The 18,880-nt window shown below is 57.4% G+C and overlaps 1 protein-coding gene across 1 annotated transcript in view; it reads right to left on the bottom strand.

Moving 5' to 3' along the window:
- Positions 1–86: 86 nt before the first annotated feature.
- Positions 87–18,880, bottom strand: part of Srrm3 (serine/arginine repetitive matrix 3) — a 31,403-nt gene continuing 12,609 nt past the window's right edge. The window contains exons 3-14 of the mRNA XM_026396962.2: positions 17,525–17,653; positions 17,369–17,449; positions 16,948–16,977; positions 16,475–16,537; positions 16,330–16,365; positions 14,632–14,682; positions 14,023–14,127; positions 13,512–13,689; positions 3,363–3,715; positions 2,715–2,939; positions 2,457–2,594; positions 87–315 (exon numbers count right to left, since the gene is read on the bottom strand). Of these exons, the coding sequence (XP_026252747.2) occupies positions 87–315; positions 2,457–2,594; positions 2,715–2,939; positions 3,363–3,715; positions 13,512–13,689; positions 14,023–14,127; positions 14,632–14,682; positions 16,330–16,365; positions 16,475–16,537; positions 16,948–16,977; positions 17,369–17,449; positions 17,525–17,653 (1,618 nt within the window). The remainder of the gene's footprint in view (positions 316–2,456; positions 2,595–2,714; positions 2,940–3,362; positions 3,716–13,511; positions 13,690–14,022; positions 14,128–14,631; positions 14,683–16,329; positions 16,366–16,474; positions 16,538–16,947; positions 16,978–17,368; positions 17,450–17,524; positions 17,654–18,880) is intronic.

Below are 18,880 nucleotides of genomic sequence, written 5' to 3'. Positions count from 1 at the left end.
TGTTGCAGTGGGGGGTGCATCCCCCTCCAGGTCCTGGGGCCTGGCCTCTCCCTGTGCCAGGGGACCCCAACTGGGTCTCTCTGGGCTCAGAAACCCCCACTCTCAGAGCTGCTCCGGCTTTGGTAGCTGGGACTGGGGGTCCGGGAGGGGCTGTGTGTGCGGCTGCGGGTCCCGCGACTGCGACTGCTGTAGCTTCCGTGGCTGTGGCCTGGGCTGGGGCTGCGGCTGGGACTCCTGCTTGAGTAGTCACTGCTCAGGCAGCTGGAGGAGGAGGAGGGGCTGGGCCGGTAGTAGGGGATAGGACGCTTCCGGGCACTGCCAGGGGGAAAAGAGCATTACAGGTCAGCCAGGGCCGAGCTCTCTGCCCTCTGGGCTCTCACTCAGGTCCTGAGCCCCATCTAGCAGTGACCAGGGCTTCCTGCCTCAGTGTCCCCTGAGCCCTGGCCTCAGAGATGTCCACCCCCTCCAAATAGAATTTGAATCACTTGCCCTGTGGATCATTTTGGTCTTTCTCACCTGTCCACCGGGAAAGGAGCCAGGTTTCTGTATGATCTGAGATGTGCTAATAAATGTTTGTGGAATGAATGAAACATTTTTTGAGGGGTACTGGGGATGGAGCCCAGCAGTGCTCCGAGCCACATCCCCAGCCCTTTTTAAAATTTGTATTTTGAGACAGGGTCTCACTAATTTGCTGAGGCTGGCTTTGAACTTGGGATCCTCCTGCCTCAGCCTCCCAAGTCCTGGGATTATAGGTGTGCGCCACCACGTCTGGCTTGCACCCAGCTTTGAATGAAAATTTGAACAGCGCTAAGTAGTGTTGTGTATGATGTGTGTGTGTGTGTGTGTGTGTGTGTGTGTGTGAGAGAGAGAGAGAGAGAGAGAGAGAGAGAGAGAGAGAGAGAGAGAGAGAGACACGTGTGTATGATGTGTGTGCAGCTGTGCACATGTATGGTGCTGGGGATGGAACTTTCACATGCTAGGCAAGCACTGTGCTGCCGAGCCCCACCCAGCATGGCTTCTTTGTGAATATGACCAACCCTGCTTCTCTGTACCCCACAAAAACAAGAATTTGGGCTGTTCAGGTAACTCAAAGGGAACAAGGACACCCTGGCCGCTGCTGCCGTGCTCAAGGCCTGGCCCAGTCCTACCGGCGCCCACTCTTCACTCAGCTACCTCCCGCTGGCCCGGAGTTAGTTTGAAGGCACGAGAGGCTGTGACCCAGAGGAAAGAAGAGAGGGTTAAGAGGGCTAGTGTCCCATCGCAGGGTTAATTCTGAGGAAGAAAACAGGTGTCAGTGGGGAGGAGGAGGCAGCCTGGAGAGGGCTGAAGTGGGTGCCAGGTGGCAGGGGTGGAGGCTTTCAGGTGTCTCAGGACCTCCAGCTGTGGGTGGTGTGTGTGAGCTGTCTGGCTGTCCCAAGCTTAGCAGTCTGGCCTCTAGCTATGGGGTAGGGAAGGAGGCAATGCCTTCTCCTCCCTCAGGACTAGGAAGAATAAGTGTGAGAATCTGACCCTGCTGGAGTTGAAAAGAGCCCTGCTTACTGTACACACATGACAGTGGAGACCCAGAGAGGCACACCAATCTCCCAAGGTTGCCCAGCAAGACAGTGACAGAACTGGGTTCAGAACTGGGTTCAGAACTTCTTCAGTAATTCTCCACCCATGCCAGGCCAATCCAAGGCTTAAAGGTGACTTTAACAAAGACAAGTCATAATGTCACCTGGAGACCCAGGCCCAGACCCCTGCAGTCCTAGCAGAGGAGCTCTGACTATGGCTTTGGCTTAACCAGCCACACCCTGGCCACAGCCTTCCTGGCTGCACCGGGTTCCTCCACAGCTGCCCCAGAGACCACACTGCTGTGCCTCCTCCTCCAGTTCCCCAGGTCTTGGGATGTTAGTGAGAAAAGGAGAGGCAGACAGACAGACAGCTGACCGGAGCAGACCAGCTCACATGACATCTCCCCGGCAGCCTGTGGAGAGGGGTCCATCGGGCCCCCAGGCTGGCCACAGGCCACTCAGCACACTGGACCTTGAGATGAAGGAGAAAAGGAGACATTATTGCGTGGAGGCGGGTGTGGGGAGGGAAGAACGGGCTCCAGAGAGATGGCTGGACCTTCCAGAGCGGAGATTCATGCCTGCTGAGGCGCCCACTCAGACCCAAGTACAGAGCTCTCTCCCCTCCATGGGCCTTCAGGCCCCGCTGGGACCTTTCCTTCTAAGGAGGCTCCTCCATCTGTCTGATCCCCAGCACCCCAGCCCCTCCAGCCCAGCCCTTTCCCTTCACTGAGTCCTCCTCCGTTCCTGCCGCTGTAGCCCCTTCCCCGCCCCGCGCCAAGGCTCCAGTTGGCCATTGGAGAAGGTCCCCAGGCTGGGCTGATGAAACCTCACCTCCAAGGTCACCGTCACTGACTCGGGTCAGTGGCTCTAGCCCTGCGCCCACGCTCCCCAGCCCCTCCGTACCTGGTGATGCGCCGTGGCTCCATGAAGCTGGGCGAGTCGCGGCGCCGCTTGCGGATGGGCGAGTAGCTGCGCGAGCGGCGCCGGGCGCGGGCGGCCTCGGCCTCTGCATGCCTCGTGCGGCCCTCTCCGTCTTTGTCCCTGCAGGGCCGGCCCAAGGTGAGCGACGGGACTCGAAGGGCCCGGCTCCTCAGGCGGGGCCCCCTGCAGCCAGCGACCTGGGTCGTGGCCACGACCTCTGCGGGGCGGGCGGGCACTCACCGGCCGACGGCTTTCTTGGGCGACAGAGAGCGACTGGGGCTGCGGGCCCTCTTCTCCGCGGATCGCGAGCGGGACTTAGAGGGGGAGCGGCTGGAGCTCCAGGACCGGGGGTGGGCACCCGGGCTGCGTGACGAGCTCTTCCCCTCAGGGCCGCCGCGCCTGCCGTGCGGGTCAGGGGACGGCGAGGTGCTGGCCGGCCGCGCGCGCGCTGGCCGCTCCTTCACCCTGGAGGCAGCACAGAGAGGGGGTTCAGCGGCGGCGGGGGTGGGGTGTCCTAAGTAATGAGGGGAGGACTCAGTGCGGGGTAGAGGTAGCGTAAGTCTGGGGAGAGTGATGAGTGAGTCCAGGGGACAGGAGAGTGTTCCTTGGGCTGGGGTGGGGGGATGATCAGGTGGTCAGTGGGGGGAGTTCAGCAGGGGGACAGTGTTCCCTGGGGTTTTAGACCAGTGGGGGGACAGGGAGCTCCGTGGAGCGGGGCCATCCGTGAAGGGAGAGCTCCCTGGGGAGGGTCGTCCATCAGAGGGCAGCTCCGTGGGCGGGGGGCGCTCAGTGAGGGGGCGATTGCTGGACGCGGAGCCCTGGTTGGGGAGCTCCGGGACCGCTGGCCATCGAGGAGGGGGCTCTGCGTGAGTTGGGGCCAGAGCTCACCGTTTCCCGTGTCCGCCGTGGCCTCGCTCGGAGCCCGTCTCGGGCCCGGGGCCCGGGGCGCCGCCACCGCCCGAGTCGCTGCTGGAGTGGGCCCGGCTGAGCGAGCGCGACGAGCCCCGGGGCGGCGCGGGCCGGGCGCGCCGGCGGCCCCTGCGGCGGGGTGCGGACGCCGAGGACCGCGAGCGCCGCCGCCGCCGCCTCCGCCGCCGCCTCGCCCCGCCCGCCGCGCGGCCTCCGCGGCCCTGCGACGACGGCGCGGATCGCGGGCTCGGGCTGTCCTTCCCCCGCGCGGGCGGCGTGGGTGCCGCGGCCGCTGCCTTGTCGCGGGCCCTGGGCGAGGGCGAGCTGGGCTTCTGAGGGGAGAGAGGCAGAGAGGGCACGGAGGGGCGGAGAGGGCGACGGACAGAGCCAGACGGGAGGGACGGGCAGGGGAGACAGAGCGGAGCGAGGTGGAGAATGGAGAGGAGAGGAAGAGAGAGACAGAGACAGAGAGAGACAGAGAGAGAGGTAGGTGAGAGACAGGGACAGTGCCAGGGGGAAGTTAGAGAAGCAGAGAGGAAGAATGAGAGGCAAGAGGACAGAGCCAGCGAGAGAGCGAGAGGTCGAGGGTGAGAGAGCGGGCGGGTGGGGTGGGGGGAGAAAAGGAGAGAGGGCTGTCACCGGGCCCGGGCGAGGGCTGCCAGTCCCGGAGCATCGCACACACGGTTCCCCGCGCCTGCCCTGCCTCTGCCTCTCTGAGTGTCCACCTTCTGGCCTTAACAGTGCAGCTCATGCAGGATTCTCGGCATGCAAAACACAAGAGGGACGGAGCGGTGGGGGTGGGGCTGCAGGGGAGGGGGCTCTAGGACGGGCACCGGGGCTGGCATTGACCCCGCAGGGGACAGACGATTCCCGGCAGAGAGAAGAGAGAGGGCGGCACCGGGAGGCCCGGCCAGGGCCAGCCCACCAGGCCAGGCCCCCCAGCGCAAGGGGGTGGGCAAAGGAGATGGAGGGGGTCACACGGCACACAGATGGGGGAGGGGCGGGGAGGGACAACTGAACTCAAAACTGAACCGAAGAAAGGGAGGAAAACAGAAAGAAAAAAAAAAAACCAAAAACCAAAAAACCAAAAATCCACAAATGTCATTAGATACCAAACTCAAAACCAATGATCTCCTGGGGAACCTGACAGTTTTCTGTTAATATTTTTCTTTCTTTGTTTTCCGGCCCTGCAGAGAGCTCTGGAGCTGTCAGTAGCACCCGACTGTCTTTCTGTTTCTCTCTTTTCTTTTTCTTTTTTTCTTTTCTTTTTTTTTTAAAGTTCTGATTTTTAAGTCCCTCTTGGTTAACGTCCACTTACCAATAAAGTGGCACTTCCTCCTTTAGTAGGTAAGGTGTGTAAGAGAAGGGAAAAGTGTGGTAGCATAAGTTCATCATTAGATTCACAAAAATGCAAGAGAGATAGAGAGAGAGAGAGAAAAACGCAACCACCCCACACTAGGCCTGAGAAGAGGCCATGCTGCCTCTGGAGGGAGGACTAGTAGCGCCCGGCTCCCCAGGCCACTGGGCACCTCTTGGCTGACTGCCAGGTAGAGATGCCAAAGGTTTTTAATTTTTAATTTTTTTTTTCCAAAAGTAGATTTAGAACATGAGGATCAGGATACAGAAAACCAGAAAGGGCACCTGGTACCATCAAAAGGGCCCTGGTTGACGACCAGGGGTTTGAGAGCCTGCCACTACCTCACCAAGGGACCCTGGCCAAGCCCACTGTCATAGTCTGGGCCTCCGTTTCCCCATCCACAAAATCAGAAGGTTGGATTTTGCTTCCTATGTCTCTTCCAGGGCAAGTATTCCAGGATTCTCTGTGTGACCTGGATCCCCCTCCCCATCCCTCTCCCTGAGCTGGAACTCACTGGAAACTGACCCCTCCTCCTGTCCTTGGGCTCTCAAGTTGTAAGAGTTGACAATACCTGTTTGTTTATAGGCCTGTCCCCAACATCTCCCCAGGCACCACAAACAAATTGACTTCAAGCACCTCCAGGGCAACCTGGTGTCTGGCTCAGCACCTGAACCCCAGTTGTTATCAGCTAGTAAGGCCTCAATACCACTTGCTGAGGAAGAATTGCCCTCAGAGGCAGGTAGAGCCAGGATGTAAGCCCCACGGGTTAACAGGCACAGCCAGCTAGTGATTGGTGCTTGAAGCAGCCAAAGAACACCAGCCATGGCTGGTGGGAGCAACAGCCCAAAGTCAATGGGGCCATCAAGACCTGTCTGGGAGAGCCTGATGTCCCCACTTGGGGCAGAGGCAGGCGTAGGTGGGCATAGGACCTGCTGTTGAGGTACTTCTCTGTCAACCCTGGCCCTCTGGATCCCCTGCTCAGGCCTCACTGGTAGAACTGAGGTGGGTTGTTCAGCCTTGGCCCCCATCCTCCCTCCAGCGGGCCTCACCACTCCACGCCCCAGCCCTAGGTTCTCTCCTTCAGCATTCTTCTCCCTTGAGAAGAGGCAAATGAGAAAGACATCTCCAGGATCTTTAAATCTGCAGTTTCTGTCCTTTGTCCTGGAGGGTCAAAGAGCATCAAGTGAATGGGTACCAGGTGGGGAGCTTCAGAAACAATTCAAGGTACCCACCGCCCAGGTGGATGCTGGAGCCCTCCTTCAACAGCTCTGCTTGCTACTCTGGTCAGAGAGGCATTGAGGTGAGGGGGGCAGAGTACTCAGGAGTCAGGACCCAGATGTGAACCATGGCTCCAAAGGAGAGGAAGCTCAAGGCCATTATGTTCCTTCCCACAGACATGCAGGACCCTCTCATCTGCCCACTGTCTTGGGCTGGAAGTGAAGGGTGGTGTGAGGAGCATGTAGGGTCTGGGCTGGAGGCACCCACCCAACCATGGTGCAGTCCAGCCACTGGGGTCCCAGCCTCTGAGCCAGGCCCCTGGACTGAGCTGGATGCTTCCTGCCTAGTAAGTCTTGCAGCCTGGGCTCCCCTGACATCCCTCTCCTCTGCTCCAAACCAACTGGCCTGCCCCAGCCCAAGGTGACAGTAATTGGCAAAGTGAGACATCTTAGGTTCAAAGTGATTCAAGTTTGCTATGAGATTTTTTGTAAGTGACCTAACTGTGGGGGGAAGGTCTCAGTTTCTCCATTGGTAAAAAGCGGGTAACTGGAGTCTTTTTCTGTCCTTACAGGGTTGGCCTGTAAAGGAACTGGGAGACACGGTACCCTTCCAGATTAACAGGCTCGGAGCAATGCGTGAAGGCCTGGGGCCTCTTGGTGGTGTCCCAGAGGCCCAGTAGGTAGAGGATGGGAAGGTGCTACTGGGTATGGGACACATAGAGCTGGACCTGAGGGAAGACCCTTAGGCCACCTTCAGATCCTTCTCCACCATTCCTCCAGAAGCCCCTCCACCCCCATACCAGGCATGGAGCCTAGGGATGAACCCAGGGGCACTTTATCATTGAGCTACATCCCCAGCCCTTTTTATCTTGAGACAGGGTCCTTGCTAAGTTGCTCAGGCTGGCCTCCTGCCTCAGCCTCCCATGTGGCTGGGATTCCAGGGGTGTTCCCCATACCCAGCTCCTCCAGAAGTCCTCAAAAAAGGATCACCAGGAACCTGCCAGAGGCTGAGCAGTGTCCTCAGCATCTAGGTCTCATTCTTCCCTCAAAGGAAGATCAGAGGCCAGACACCACGGGATTCCATACTCCACAGCTGGGCAGGACTGTGGGGGCCAGAGACCTCCCAATGACTTCTAGGAAGCCTGCTCTTTTTTCTTTTTACTTTTTTCCTCCTTCTTAATGTTTTCTTTCTCCCTCCCTTTCCTTTGCAGCCTGGCTGGTGCTCTTGCCCCCTCCCCAGCCTCTCCTGGCCTTCAGGTCGAGTCAGGGTCACTCCTCTGTGACCCCACAGCAGCTCCTCAGTTCCTTCTGTGCCAGGGCTGGGGCCACTGTGATGAGCAGGCACTGCCCACCTGACTTCCAGCTTCTGCTCAACAGGCAGAGATCTCTGCCAGGCTTCCAGTCTGAGGTGGGGAGGGACCACAGACCCAGGTCTGCCTGCTCACCTCCTGGCGAAGACACCCTGCAGGGCCTCACCTGTTTGCTCAGCAACTGAGCGAGTGAGTGGCAGCCGAGGGGCCTTGCCTGCCTCAGAGGCCCTGCTCCCTGCTGCCACTTGCTAGCTGACATTTTTGCTTTGGCTCCTGTAAGAAAAGCTTGAGGGGAAGAGACCATGGGAGGATGTAGAAAGGGACGGTATGCTCCCCTGATCCTGGGATTCTGAGGGCCAGTGACAGGATGGGAAGCTCTAGGCCTGTTCCCTACTGCCTCTCGCAGTGGTCACCTCTCTCTTGTGGGGTCCTGGGCACATCAGACCATCTGCAGGGCAAAGCCTCCTGGTCCCCGTCAGGCTGGGAGGCTGCCTCTGTTCTCCCTCTGGGAAGAACAACCATTTTGTCCCCCTCCTAGCACCACCCCGGCCTGCAAGAGTGTTCTAGTGGGTGAGTGCCCAGCACCTGCCCTGGGGTAAGCCGTGGGGTAGGGAGTAACAGCCAGGCCTTCTCTTTTCAAAGCTGAAGCTGGAGGCCCCCTGAGGCTCAGCATGGTTGGGACACCACATTTCTATAGATACTCCCTGGTGGGAAGGAACCCATTAAATGTGGGTCCCTGAATGCCTGCCTCTAATGCTGGTACCCTCAGTGTGGCTGGATGAGCACTGGGTAGAGAGTCACAAGTCTCAGGACTTAAGCCTGGTTTTGCCCCAACCCCTGGGGGAATCCTGGCCCCCTAGTGACTGTCCCTTTTGGATCATTCTGCACCGATGGCACCATTAAGCTGCTTGAGTGCAGAGGTTGAAAGGAGGCTGGGAGTGGGGGGAGGGCTGTCCAAGTTGGTTAGTGGGCAGGGGAAAGGAAGCTAAGAGTCCACTGCATCCCCCAAACCACCCCATGGAGACTTTGTCAAATAGGTCCTCAAAGTCCTGCACCTGCTCCTGGCCAGCTCAACCCCTGCAGTTATTAGACCATCACACCTAAGAGATGGAGCATTGAGGCTCAATTTTAGTGCCTGTGGGTGCCCCAGAGCCCTGTGTCTCCTACCCCCAAGTTCCATCCTGCTGCTAGAAAAGGACCTGCACCTAGCCAGAGGTCAGCCTGGTGCAGTTGGCCCAGACCAGGGCGGGGAGCAGGGAAAACAGGCTCTTTCCTTGTGCCTGACCTCAATCAAAAACTCCTCCAGGATCGGAGGTCAAGAGGCCCAGCATATCCACTCCACCATTGCGAATTGCCCAGGTGGACCCCGAGGGCCAGGGGCTGACCAAACCCCCAGGGGCTGGCAAGGATGAAGGCAAGGGGTTTAGAAGCTCTCCAGACAACAGAATTCAAATTGGCTCCACCGCAGCGCGCAGTCCAGGGACACACGGTTGGATGCTACACCACACAGAAATGCATTCGGACAACAAAATGAGAAAGAGGGAGATGGAGGAGGGCCTGGGGCGGGCAGAGGGGTTGGAGAGGAAGAAGGAGGAGATGGACTAGAAAAGTCATCAGGGGAAGTGAAGAAAACCAAATGACAAACCAGGGAACACAGATTTGCAGCTCATTTGGAGAAAGTGCAGGTTACAAATGAGTAGTCACTCAAATAAAGAAAAGGGAGGAAGAGAAAACCAACCAGAGCCAGGTTGAGAGAAAGAGAGAGAAAGAAAAACCACATTCAAACCAAGCAGAGTGGCGGGGCTTATCTGAGATGGAGCGGGGGCAGCGCACAGCGGAGCCAGGATACCTACCTTCTTCTCAGTGGTCAGGGACAGGAATGCAATAATAAAAAAGAAAAGAAGGTCTCCGCATTGGGAATGCAGACGGGGCAAAGACAGTGACGCTCCTGCACTCCCCCTCTGAGCCAGCAGATGGGCAGCCAGTGTGAGGTGGTGGTTGAGGGGTCTGGTCCCAGGGATGGGAAGGGGCTTTTGCCCAGCCATTTCTGTTTGCTTTTTTTTTTTTTGAACCACAGGCTTTGACAGCCAAGCTTTCCTCAATTCTTTACACAACAGGAACCTTCCAGAGAGCATGCAGGAAGCGGCTGATGGCAGCAGAACCACAGCAGGGTAAAGAGGTGGTGGCAGCATGGGAGAGAGGCCCATGTCCAGGGAGAGGGGCAGAGAGGAAGAGGGATGGACAGACACAGAGAGGCAGAGACAGAAACAGAGAGAGGAGAAGAAATGAGAGGACTGATACAATGGCGGAAGGAAACAGACTCAAGGAGGCAGAAAGACAGACAGGTGGACGCAGACAGAAAGAAGAGAGAAAAGCTAAAGCTGTTTAAACAAGGCCGGAGTGGACAGATGCGGCGGAGGAGGGGTGTGCATTTAAAAGGGAAGACAACCACAATTTCAATCGGGAGGACCGGTCCTGCCTCAGATCAACCCCTGTCCCTGGCCCACGGGCATTGGCATCGTTTTAGCAAAATTCATCCTTCCTGCCTTCTGGCTCTGTCCTGGGAAATGAGGGGAACATCCCGGGAGAACTGCAGAGCCGCCGTCTCCTATCCTGACCGCCCTGCTGCAGCTGTGGCCGCTGTTCCTCCTGCAGGAGGCAGGTCAGGGAGGGACAAGGCACCTCTTCTTGAGGTTACTGGAGGCTGCCCACTGTGTGATGAAATGTTGGCCAGAGAGAGCACAGAAGGTTTGCCCTGAGACTTCTCTGTCGCTATCACCAAATGGTGCCCCCTCTGAATCTCCCTGACACACACATTTATTTATTTATTTATTTATTTATTTATTTATTTATTTATTTATTTTTCAGTGCTGAGGTCCAAACTCAGGACCTCGGCAGAGCGCCTGCTCTACCACTGAGACACACCCCTGGCCCTTCCTTGACCTTTCTAATGCTAGAGACAGGTGGAGCCAAGGCCAAAGCCAAAGTGGCCCCACTTCTAAGAGGGCAAATGCTGAACACCTTTATGGCCAGGGTGTTGGAGCCTGAGTGGGGGAAGCTAGCACCCGCCTGGCTCATGGAGCTGAAGGGAGCCTGGCAAAGGCTCCAGGTGACACCAGACAGAAGGACTTCTCCCATGAGGTCCCCTGCTCAGCATTTTACTCTTCTATCCCACGGTGTGTATCTTGAGTGGCTCCATTCCCTCTCTGTGCCTAATTATCTGTTTCCCTGTCTGTACATGAACTGGACAGCAATAATAGAGTGTGCTTCTGGAACAAGGGGCCACTTGTGCCCTAGTTCTTCAGTGTGGGCAGGCCCCAGTTCTAGGGAGTTGGGAGGACTTAAAGCATGCCATAGACCTCTGGAGGGTTCTGTGGGGGAAGGCTGGAGCCAAGGCAGCCAGAATCCTTCTCCCAAATCCTTGTCCTCTGGCTCAGGGCTCCCGTCATATTCTTTCCATTTACTACCTCTCTACAGGGGGTCTTGAGGTCAGAGGCCTCGGGTCTACTTTTTTTTTTTTTTTTTTTTTTTTTTGGTACTAGAGACTGAACCCAGGGTGCTTAACCACTGAGCCACGTCCCCAGCCCTTTTTATTTATTTATTTTTTAAATTTCACAGACTCAGAAGCACTGATTTTGTTCATTTAAAAGTGGCAACAGTTCCAGTGCCTGCCCTGGGGTGCCCTGGGTGGAGTGGGAGCTGCTGCTGATTTGGCAGAATCGGTGTGGATGTCATTTCAGTTTAGCATTTATCTTCCCTTTTAAATTCTGATAATGAGGGGAAAATAAGTATAGAGAGATATGTCTATGATTAATGTTCACTTAAAATTCAAAACCATCTCTGCATTAGGAAGAAAGGTTCCCACAGTGACACACACAAAAGCAAAATTCTAAAACAACACAGAAGACAGGGGGGAAAAACAGCCCAGAGAGATAGTTTGCATTTCTGTACACTACACAGGAAAAATGAAATAAGGAAGGAAAAAGGAATATGAACAAAAAACAAAATAACAGGAAAAATGACATAACCTTCCCCACCCTCTTCCCTTGCCGGCTAAACAAGAAATGGAATCACAATATTACCACGTTTCAAATGGGAGAGGCTAAAAAACAAACAAAAACATAGACGGGGTTAAAAATGTTGAGCTTTTCTTTTTCTTTTTCTTTCTTTCTTTTTTTTTCCATTTCTCTCTCTCTCTCTCTCTCTCTCTCTCTCTCTCTTTTTAAAGGTAGGTCCAAGAATACCACCCCCAGTACTTTAGTCCAAAGCCCCTTTTTTTTTGTAGTTGTCGTTAATGGTCAAGTCCGTGACACCCCAGCCCCCCATCTCGCCTCTCTGGATGGGAGAGAAATGGGCCTCATTTAACTCCCCCCAAAGCATTTTCAGGCAAAGAGGGGATGCTAGGGCTTGTTAGAGACCCGGGTGTTCAAGGCCCCAGATCTCCCAAGTCCTTGGACAGGAATAGGATTTGGGGCCAATGCTCCGAGCAGAGTGAAAGCATGGGCCCCTGGAACATTCCTGGGGCCACATCCTCATGGAGTACCATTTGGGAGGGAAAAGAGACATGGGTGCTGCGGAGTCTCCCTCTCCAAGGCTAGGTCCTCTTCCTCATCAGCTTGCTCAAGTCAGTGGGGGTATTTTGTATGCAGGAGCCCAGAACTCTTGCAGGGGTGGGGTAGTTGTTCAAAACTCCAGAGCCAGGAAGGGACCAGAAGGGGGAAGGGGCTCTCAACCCTGGTTTGAGACAATCTGTGATTGTGTCTTTCAGGAGGTCCCAGGAGGAGGCGATGCTGAAGAAGAGGCATTTGGGGCTAAGCAGGTTGCAGGGTCCCAGTGGGCATCTTGTCTAGCCCCGCCCTATGACCCTGCGCTGGGGAATGACTCTGTGCTCAGGCAGGTGAGGGTGGCCACGCCCACTTCTGTCCCTGCCACTACTACCCTCAGCTACCCTTGCATGCCCTCTCCTACTCCCAAGACAGACGGGGCCTTCAGTTAGACCTTTCCCATGTGGCCCAACCACAGTCCCGGAAGCCAGACCAAGAGCCTGGATCTTTTTCAGGTGGGACAGTCTAGAGACAGATAACGTCCTTCAGTAAAAAATCAACACTGAGATCAAGAGACATTTATCGGCTGTCCTTGCCTTTCTTCTGAGCCCCCCCCCAGGGGAAGGGTGTTTGAGAAAAGAAAGGGAGTGGAGGGAATTAGCCAAAAATCAAAATGAAACTGACCGACATGGACACGTTCGAAGCTGAGACCTGAGGTCTGTGGAGGGCACCTCTCCCTGTTTGGCCTCCTTCCAGGGCAGTCTGTGGGTCTGGGGAGGAGCCTGCAGGCCTCCCTACCCCAGGTCCCAGAGTTCACGGGTGCCCCTGCCAGCACTGCCGCCCCCCTCTTTCTGAGGGGTGTCAACCTGTACCCTATAACCCACAGACACCAGGGTCTGGAGAACCTCCGCCCAGCCAGCCCATCCGCCATCTCGTGCCTGCACCACGCCTGTCTGTGGGGTGGAGGTGACTGTGTATCTCCTGGAGTTTAGGTGGGGACAGTTTTGTGGGCGGTGTTGGTGTGGAGCCCCAGAGGGCGGCTCCCTGGGAGGTATCTTAGGAGAGTAGGTTGTGGGAAGTGGAACAGTAGGTTTGAGACACCTGTCCCAGTGTGGGCAGTGCCCAAAAAGGCAGATTTTCCAGGGTGCAGGGATTTTAGAAAGGCAGCTTTGTCGCAGCACAGGGACTGAGATGGGCGAGGACCTGAGAGAGGTAGAGGAGCTAGCAGTGGGTCAGGGGAGGGACTCCAAGAGGGGGCAGTGTGCTCCTGTTTCTTGACTCCAGTATCTGACTATGACTCCTACCAATGTCATTGCCCGCTCCCCGCTAGGCCTGGGGGAGGCAGAGACCTTTGTTCCTCCCTAGTTCTGTACCAACGGAGTGCCTGGATGGTCAGCCCCTGCCTGGCCTTCAGTTCGCCAAGCTCAAGGGTGGCCCAAGCTTACAAGCCCTTTTCACCCTGCCATTAGGGCCGGGTGGGCCCAACAACCAGAGCACTCCTGGAGATTCCGGTGCCACGACGCCCCGCCCTCGATGGGGGTACAGGCCGCTGGGCGCAGGGGTAGGGAGGAAGCAGCCCCGCCCCTTTGACACACTCGTGTCCGTGTCCGTCCCTCTGGTGACCACATCACCCCGCCACCAAAAAAACGGCGCATCCCGCACAGCGCGCGGGAACCCTCAGCAAAACAGAGCATACGTACATCGGGCGGGCTGTGTGCCGAGCCAGGGCGGCCACGGTGCGCTCCGCTCCGCTGCCTGCTGCCGCCATTCTGCTGGGGCGACCCCCATCCGCTGCAGCCTGACGGGGAAGGCGACCGGCTCCCGCTGGACCGCTGGCTGCCCGTCTTTCGCCCGTCGTCTCGGTGCTTGGGGCTCAGCCTGGGGGCGGGGGAATGGGGGAGCCCGCGTGGGAAGCCCCCTCTGCTGGAGGCCGCTCCCTCGAATGCAGCGGGGACACTCCCACCCTTCCTTTGGACCTGAACGTAGCCGCACTGTCATGATTGCCTTCCGCCTCAGGGTATGTGGCACCTCAGCTCTTTCTGCAGGTGGTCACCTGCAGGACCCCGGCCAACCACTACCTACTGATCATTTGACATCTGTCCACCAGCCCTGCCAACCAGCCCTGGGTTGCTGAATCTGCAATACCCGCACCCCACACCCCCAAAAGTAAAAAAAAAAGCCCACCTTGAGCCCTCTCAGAGCCAAGCCTACCTGCTAGGTGATCCGGAGTCACTGAAGTGCGAGGACAGCGAGGGGCTGGGGGAACTGCCACTGCTGTGGCGGTGGGACCTTCGGCTTGGGGACTCTGCGTGAGGCCTGGCGTGGGGGAGGGGAATCAGCTAGTGCCTAAGCTCTGCCCACTTTTGCCCTGGGGTTGCCTGACCTGCCTGCAGGGACCCGGTGAAGTCTGATGGAGGTCACTGCAGATCCCCATGGTTTCCTATAAAACTATCCAAAGGCAGCTAGTGCTGGCTGCAGAGAACAGCGGCCCCTACAGGTCAAGTGTCACAGTTAGGAAAAGGCGTCTTTTTTTCCCTAGGCAGTTCCAGCCTGGCTAGCCATCCCTCACCTGCTGCTCTTGTGACTTGAGATTGGGGAGGGCAGGGGGTCACAAAGATTGGGATGGAAAGGACCTTGGACTGGGAGACAGACAACGGCCTGCGTTCCATCAGTGCCACTGACTCACCTAGGGCTTCCTCTCTGGGGGTGGGATCAATTCCCCCTGGGCAAGGTGGGCACTGGGAGCCAGCTCTCTTTGAGGCCTCATTTTGTGATGCTAAAAGGCCAGGGCAGAGGTGGAAGGGAGGGGGAAGGGCTTACCTCTTCCTCTCTTTGTTCTTTTCTTTTCTTTTGCTCTTGGGGCTCCTCGATCTGTGGGAAGCAGAGACCAAGCCTGAGCAGAACAAGAGGTGTGTGGGGTCTTGGAGCTCTGAAGCAGAACTATGCTTGGCTACGGCCTGAAACATGTTCCTCCCTGGCTGACAGGGACCTGCTGTCTCATCTGCTAGGGTGCTTCAAGGCCCCGAGAGGAAAGGGGGATTTTTTTGCGGATCTGGCAGCATCAGGGTACAATTCTGGTGGGTTGAAAAGGTGACTTGCATGGCCTATGACATATCTTGGGACAGGCCCCCTAATGAGCTACTGTGGTAAGTGGCCCCTTCATACCTCTTTTATGCCCTCTCCTCTCAGGCTATGACCCAGCTGCGGGCAGCTCACCTGGGCTTTGGGATAGAGGTGCTTCTCTTGGGCACGATCTCCTTGCTTTTCAATGACTTCTGGATCCATATCCAGGGCTTCCCCAAAGCTGCTCACCCCTGTCCCCATACAGTTCTCTGGGGCAGGTCCCCCAACCCCAGTACCTTCTGCCTTTGATGGAAAGTTTGAGAAACTTCCAATTAGGTCTCAAAGACTCAAGCTGCCCCAAGTCCCTGTAGATGCCACCCTCCTTGATGCCACCTCTCACTGGTGACATTAGATTCCTTTAGTCCTTCTGATCCCAGAATGAAGCAATGTGACGATACATGACATGCCCTTCCCCCAGGAGCAGACTGAGTGAGGACAGGCCCAGGAGGCCAAGGGTTTGGGCTCCGGAAGTTGCACATCTCCATTAGGCCCCAGTCTCCTCAGGAAGCTGGTCTAGCCCTGCTCACTTCCAGGTCCTCTCCAGGCCCCATGCTGATGGTGACCATGCTGGGACAGCAGGGGCCCATAATGACCCATAGGCTTGGGTGGTGTGTGGGTGGGGTGGAGGGAGGATGGGAAATTGGGGAAACTGCAGGGGCAGGATTAGGTGTTGCCCAGTGGTCTCAGGCACTGAGGTCCCATCACAGGGAAGGGACTGGGGACTTTGTCCCTCCTCAGGGCTGCTGGAAGGAGGTCTGGCTCTGACGTCAACTATAGGAATGTAACTGCCCCACAGCTTCGGTCCCAGGCACCCCGGCTGTGCTGAGTCTCCTACCTTCTTGGCCTCACCTCTCTGCTGCCCCTTGGCCAACCCCCCTCCCTGCCTGGGCCTCTCTTATCCTCTCCTCTCCTTCTTTCCCCTCCCCCAGCATGTCCTGGATAAGTCACTATCCTGCTTAGAGTACCGGTGCGGGCTCCCAGGCCCACTAGTCAAGCCTGTAGGGGACTGGTACCTGCCCCTCGGAAGCTTCAGCTCTAGCCCCAGCCTGACCACTGTCTGCTGCAGCACTGAGCCCTCCACGCATGGAGGTCCCTCTGCCTGCCATCTGCTTTCCCTGCACATTTGGAGTCCTGCTGCTGCTACTTTCTCAGACACACCCCTTGGGTAGTGGAAATTCTTGAGCCACCTATGTCAAGGTTGACTCCTGGGCAGACAAAAGTTGCAAAGAATTGGTCTGTATGCTACCCACCCCCACCTGGCTCTGAGAAGCAGTTCCCAGAGTCAGAGGATGGAGCTGGGCCAGACTCATGACTCATCTCCTGTCATTATCTTTGCTTCGGGTGGGCCTCAGGGACCCTAAGCCCCTAACCCATGCTCTGCACAGCACTGCTCACCTGTGCCGTCTCTTCCTCCGGGACCCGGAATCAGACCTGTGTGGTGATAAAGGAGCTCTCCTGAGCTGGCTGGGCTTGGCCTGGGGATCCCGATGGGCCCATGGAAGCGAGAGGAGGCTGGGTGGAGGGTGGGGCGGTAAGGTACCTGTCTCTGCGGTGCTTCTTTACACTTTTCTTCTTCTTGCGCAGGGGTGAGGCGCTCCCACAGCTGTGGACACAGGGGTGAGCTGGGAGGGGAGCTGGAAATGACTGGAAAAGGCTTGGGGGCTGGGGTATGGAAGCTGGGAAGGGGATTCCAGGCCATGAAGCCCAGCTGCCCATAGTTCAGTGTGATCTGAGGCCCAAAGATTGGATTGGTGAGGTCCCTAAAGATGGCTGTCTGTGTTGTGTCCCGGTTTCCCTTCCAGGCCCCTTGGTAAGGTGGTTGGAATCCCAAAGGTTAGAGCCTCCAATGGTGGGAGTACTGGCCTCTGTGAGGAAAAGCTGGCCCCGTGACAGAGTCCAGAGTTCAAGCCCTAAGGTGTGAGGCTTTCTTCCAGCAGGATGGCCTTGGGGTCTGTCCCACCCACAGACATGCCCCACCTGAGTCCCAGCCTGCCCACCACCCTCATTACTGACCTGCAGTCTGACTCTAGTCTCCTCTTTTTGCTGAGGGTAGAAGCCAGGAGAAAGGACAGACAGATGGATATGTTAGTTGGGGCCCTAGGGTGTCACTCAGGGCAGGGAAGGGGGGCCATGGAATGACAGATGAGGCACCACACATTTGGGGCGGTGGGTGCGGAAACCTTGGGGGAGGGCCAGGTTGTTGGATCACAGGCAGGTTGCTGTGTTCAGTTCTGGGGGGGTGGGGTCTTGGTGAAGGGGAGGGGCTCAATGAGGGGGCGGGGCCTAGAGAAGGGGAGGAGTTGAGTGAGGGAAGGTGTTTAGCAGTAGGAGGAGCTGAGACAGGTGCAGGGCTCACAGATATGGCTGGACAAGGACAGGCACCTGGGGGTCCCTCCCCCTCCCCACGCCTGTCCCGGAGCCCTGCGCCTCTCACCGGCTTCTTCTGTGGCCGCCTTTCTTTTTCTTCTTTTTCTTGGGAGGGGGCGACGCTGAGCTGCTGGACCAGTGCTTGGTTCTGGGCGAGAAGGGGCGCAGGGCGGTGAGTGGGGCGGCCCCGCGCTGCCCTCCCCTCCGCCCTGGCGACGCTCACCTGTACCCGCGGTGCCCGCGGTAGCAGGCGGCCGGGCAGTCGCAATCCACTGGGCCGTCATCCTCCTCGAAGGGCGCGTACTCCAGGCCCGGCTCTGCACCCTCTGCTGGCCGTGGGGTCTCCGCCACGCTGCAGGCAACAAGGACTCTGACCACCTGTCTCTGCGGACCTCCTTCCCACTGCCCGTTCCTGGATCCCACGCGCTGACCTTGCCCCAAGGTCCGCGGGGGTGCGGCGGTGGCTCCAGGAAGGGACCTGGGGGTCATCAGCTCGGGCGGCAGCATCTGCGGCCCCCACCCTTAAAGATCAGGCGGAGATTTGGGTAACCTAACCCAGCTCTGCCCTTCCAGGTCCTCAGCCTTCGGTGACAATGTTTGCAAAGAGAAAAAGGAGCATCCAGGTGCCCACTTAGCCCTCTAAGTTCCAAGTTCCACCCTTCTCAGTCTTCCCTCTTTCCTGAGCCTCTTCCTCACCGAGTCCCCTCCTCTGTCCCGGTCCCACTCACTGAACTCCACCCCCTCACTGAGCCCCCTGTTGATCCCTGTGTCCTTGAACCCCACCGCACTATTCAGGAGTCCCTCCCCGCCCTCCTTCCCTCCCTGAGCCCCATTCTCTTACTCCCTCCTGACCTCCCCCTGGCTGATGTCGGTCTTTCTGAGTCCCTGAGCCCCCTGCCGATGGCTCCCGCCTCTTCCCCTCCTTTCCTCCCGCCCTGGCCTCAGCCTCTGAAATATTCATAGCCTCTCCTCTCTCCCCTCTGCAGCCTCCTGAGCCCTTGCTGCTCATCTCCCGCTCCCGGGATGTCCTCATCAATCACCCGCCGGCAGTGGAGGGTGCGGGCCTCAGCACTCTGCCGCTTCCCACACTCGCCATCCATGTCGCAGAAGTCCCTGCTTCACTCAGTGGGGACCGACAACCTCCTGTCCCAGTTCAACAGCGGAGCCCCCAGCCATCATCTGCTACAGAGTGGAGTTCGTCCCTACTCGCCTTTCTGTTGTTTTCCTATCTACAGGCAGCAGGGAAGAGCAAGGGCTTTGAAAGCCTCAGACAAGCTCTCATGCGCTGTCCCTGAGTCACTGCGTGGCCGAGGACCTGTCATGTTCCCTGGCCGCCCCCATCTCCCTATTTTTCCTTCGGTGCTGGGCATTAAACCTAGGGCCCTGGGCATGCTTGGCAAACAGTCCAGAGGGAGCCGCACCCCCAGCCCTGTCAGGCCTTCTCTGGGCTTCTTCTCCAGGATGGGAGTGACTTTTGGGAAATTTCATGAAAGTAATGGATGCTGGGCATTTTTTTTTCCAAGAAGCTTACAAGTGACTTTCCCTGGCTTTACCATAATGGGTTCCAGGGTGGTGAACC

Source organism: Urocitellus parryii, chromosome 9 (genome assembly GCF_045843805.1).
Source record: "Urocitellus parryii isolate mUroPar1 chromosome 9, mUroPar1.hap1, whole genome shotgun sequence".
In the NCBI taxonomy this organism is placed as follows: domain Eukaryota; kingdom Metazoa; phylum Chordata; class Mammalia; order Rodentia; family Sciuridae; genus Urocitellus; species Urocitellus parryii.
This window is presented reverse-complemented; position numbering and strand designations above follow the sequence as displayed.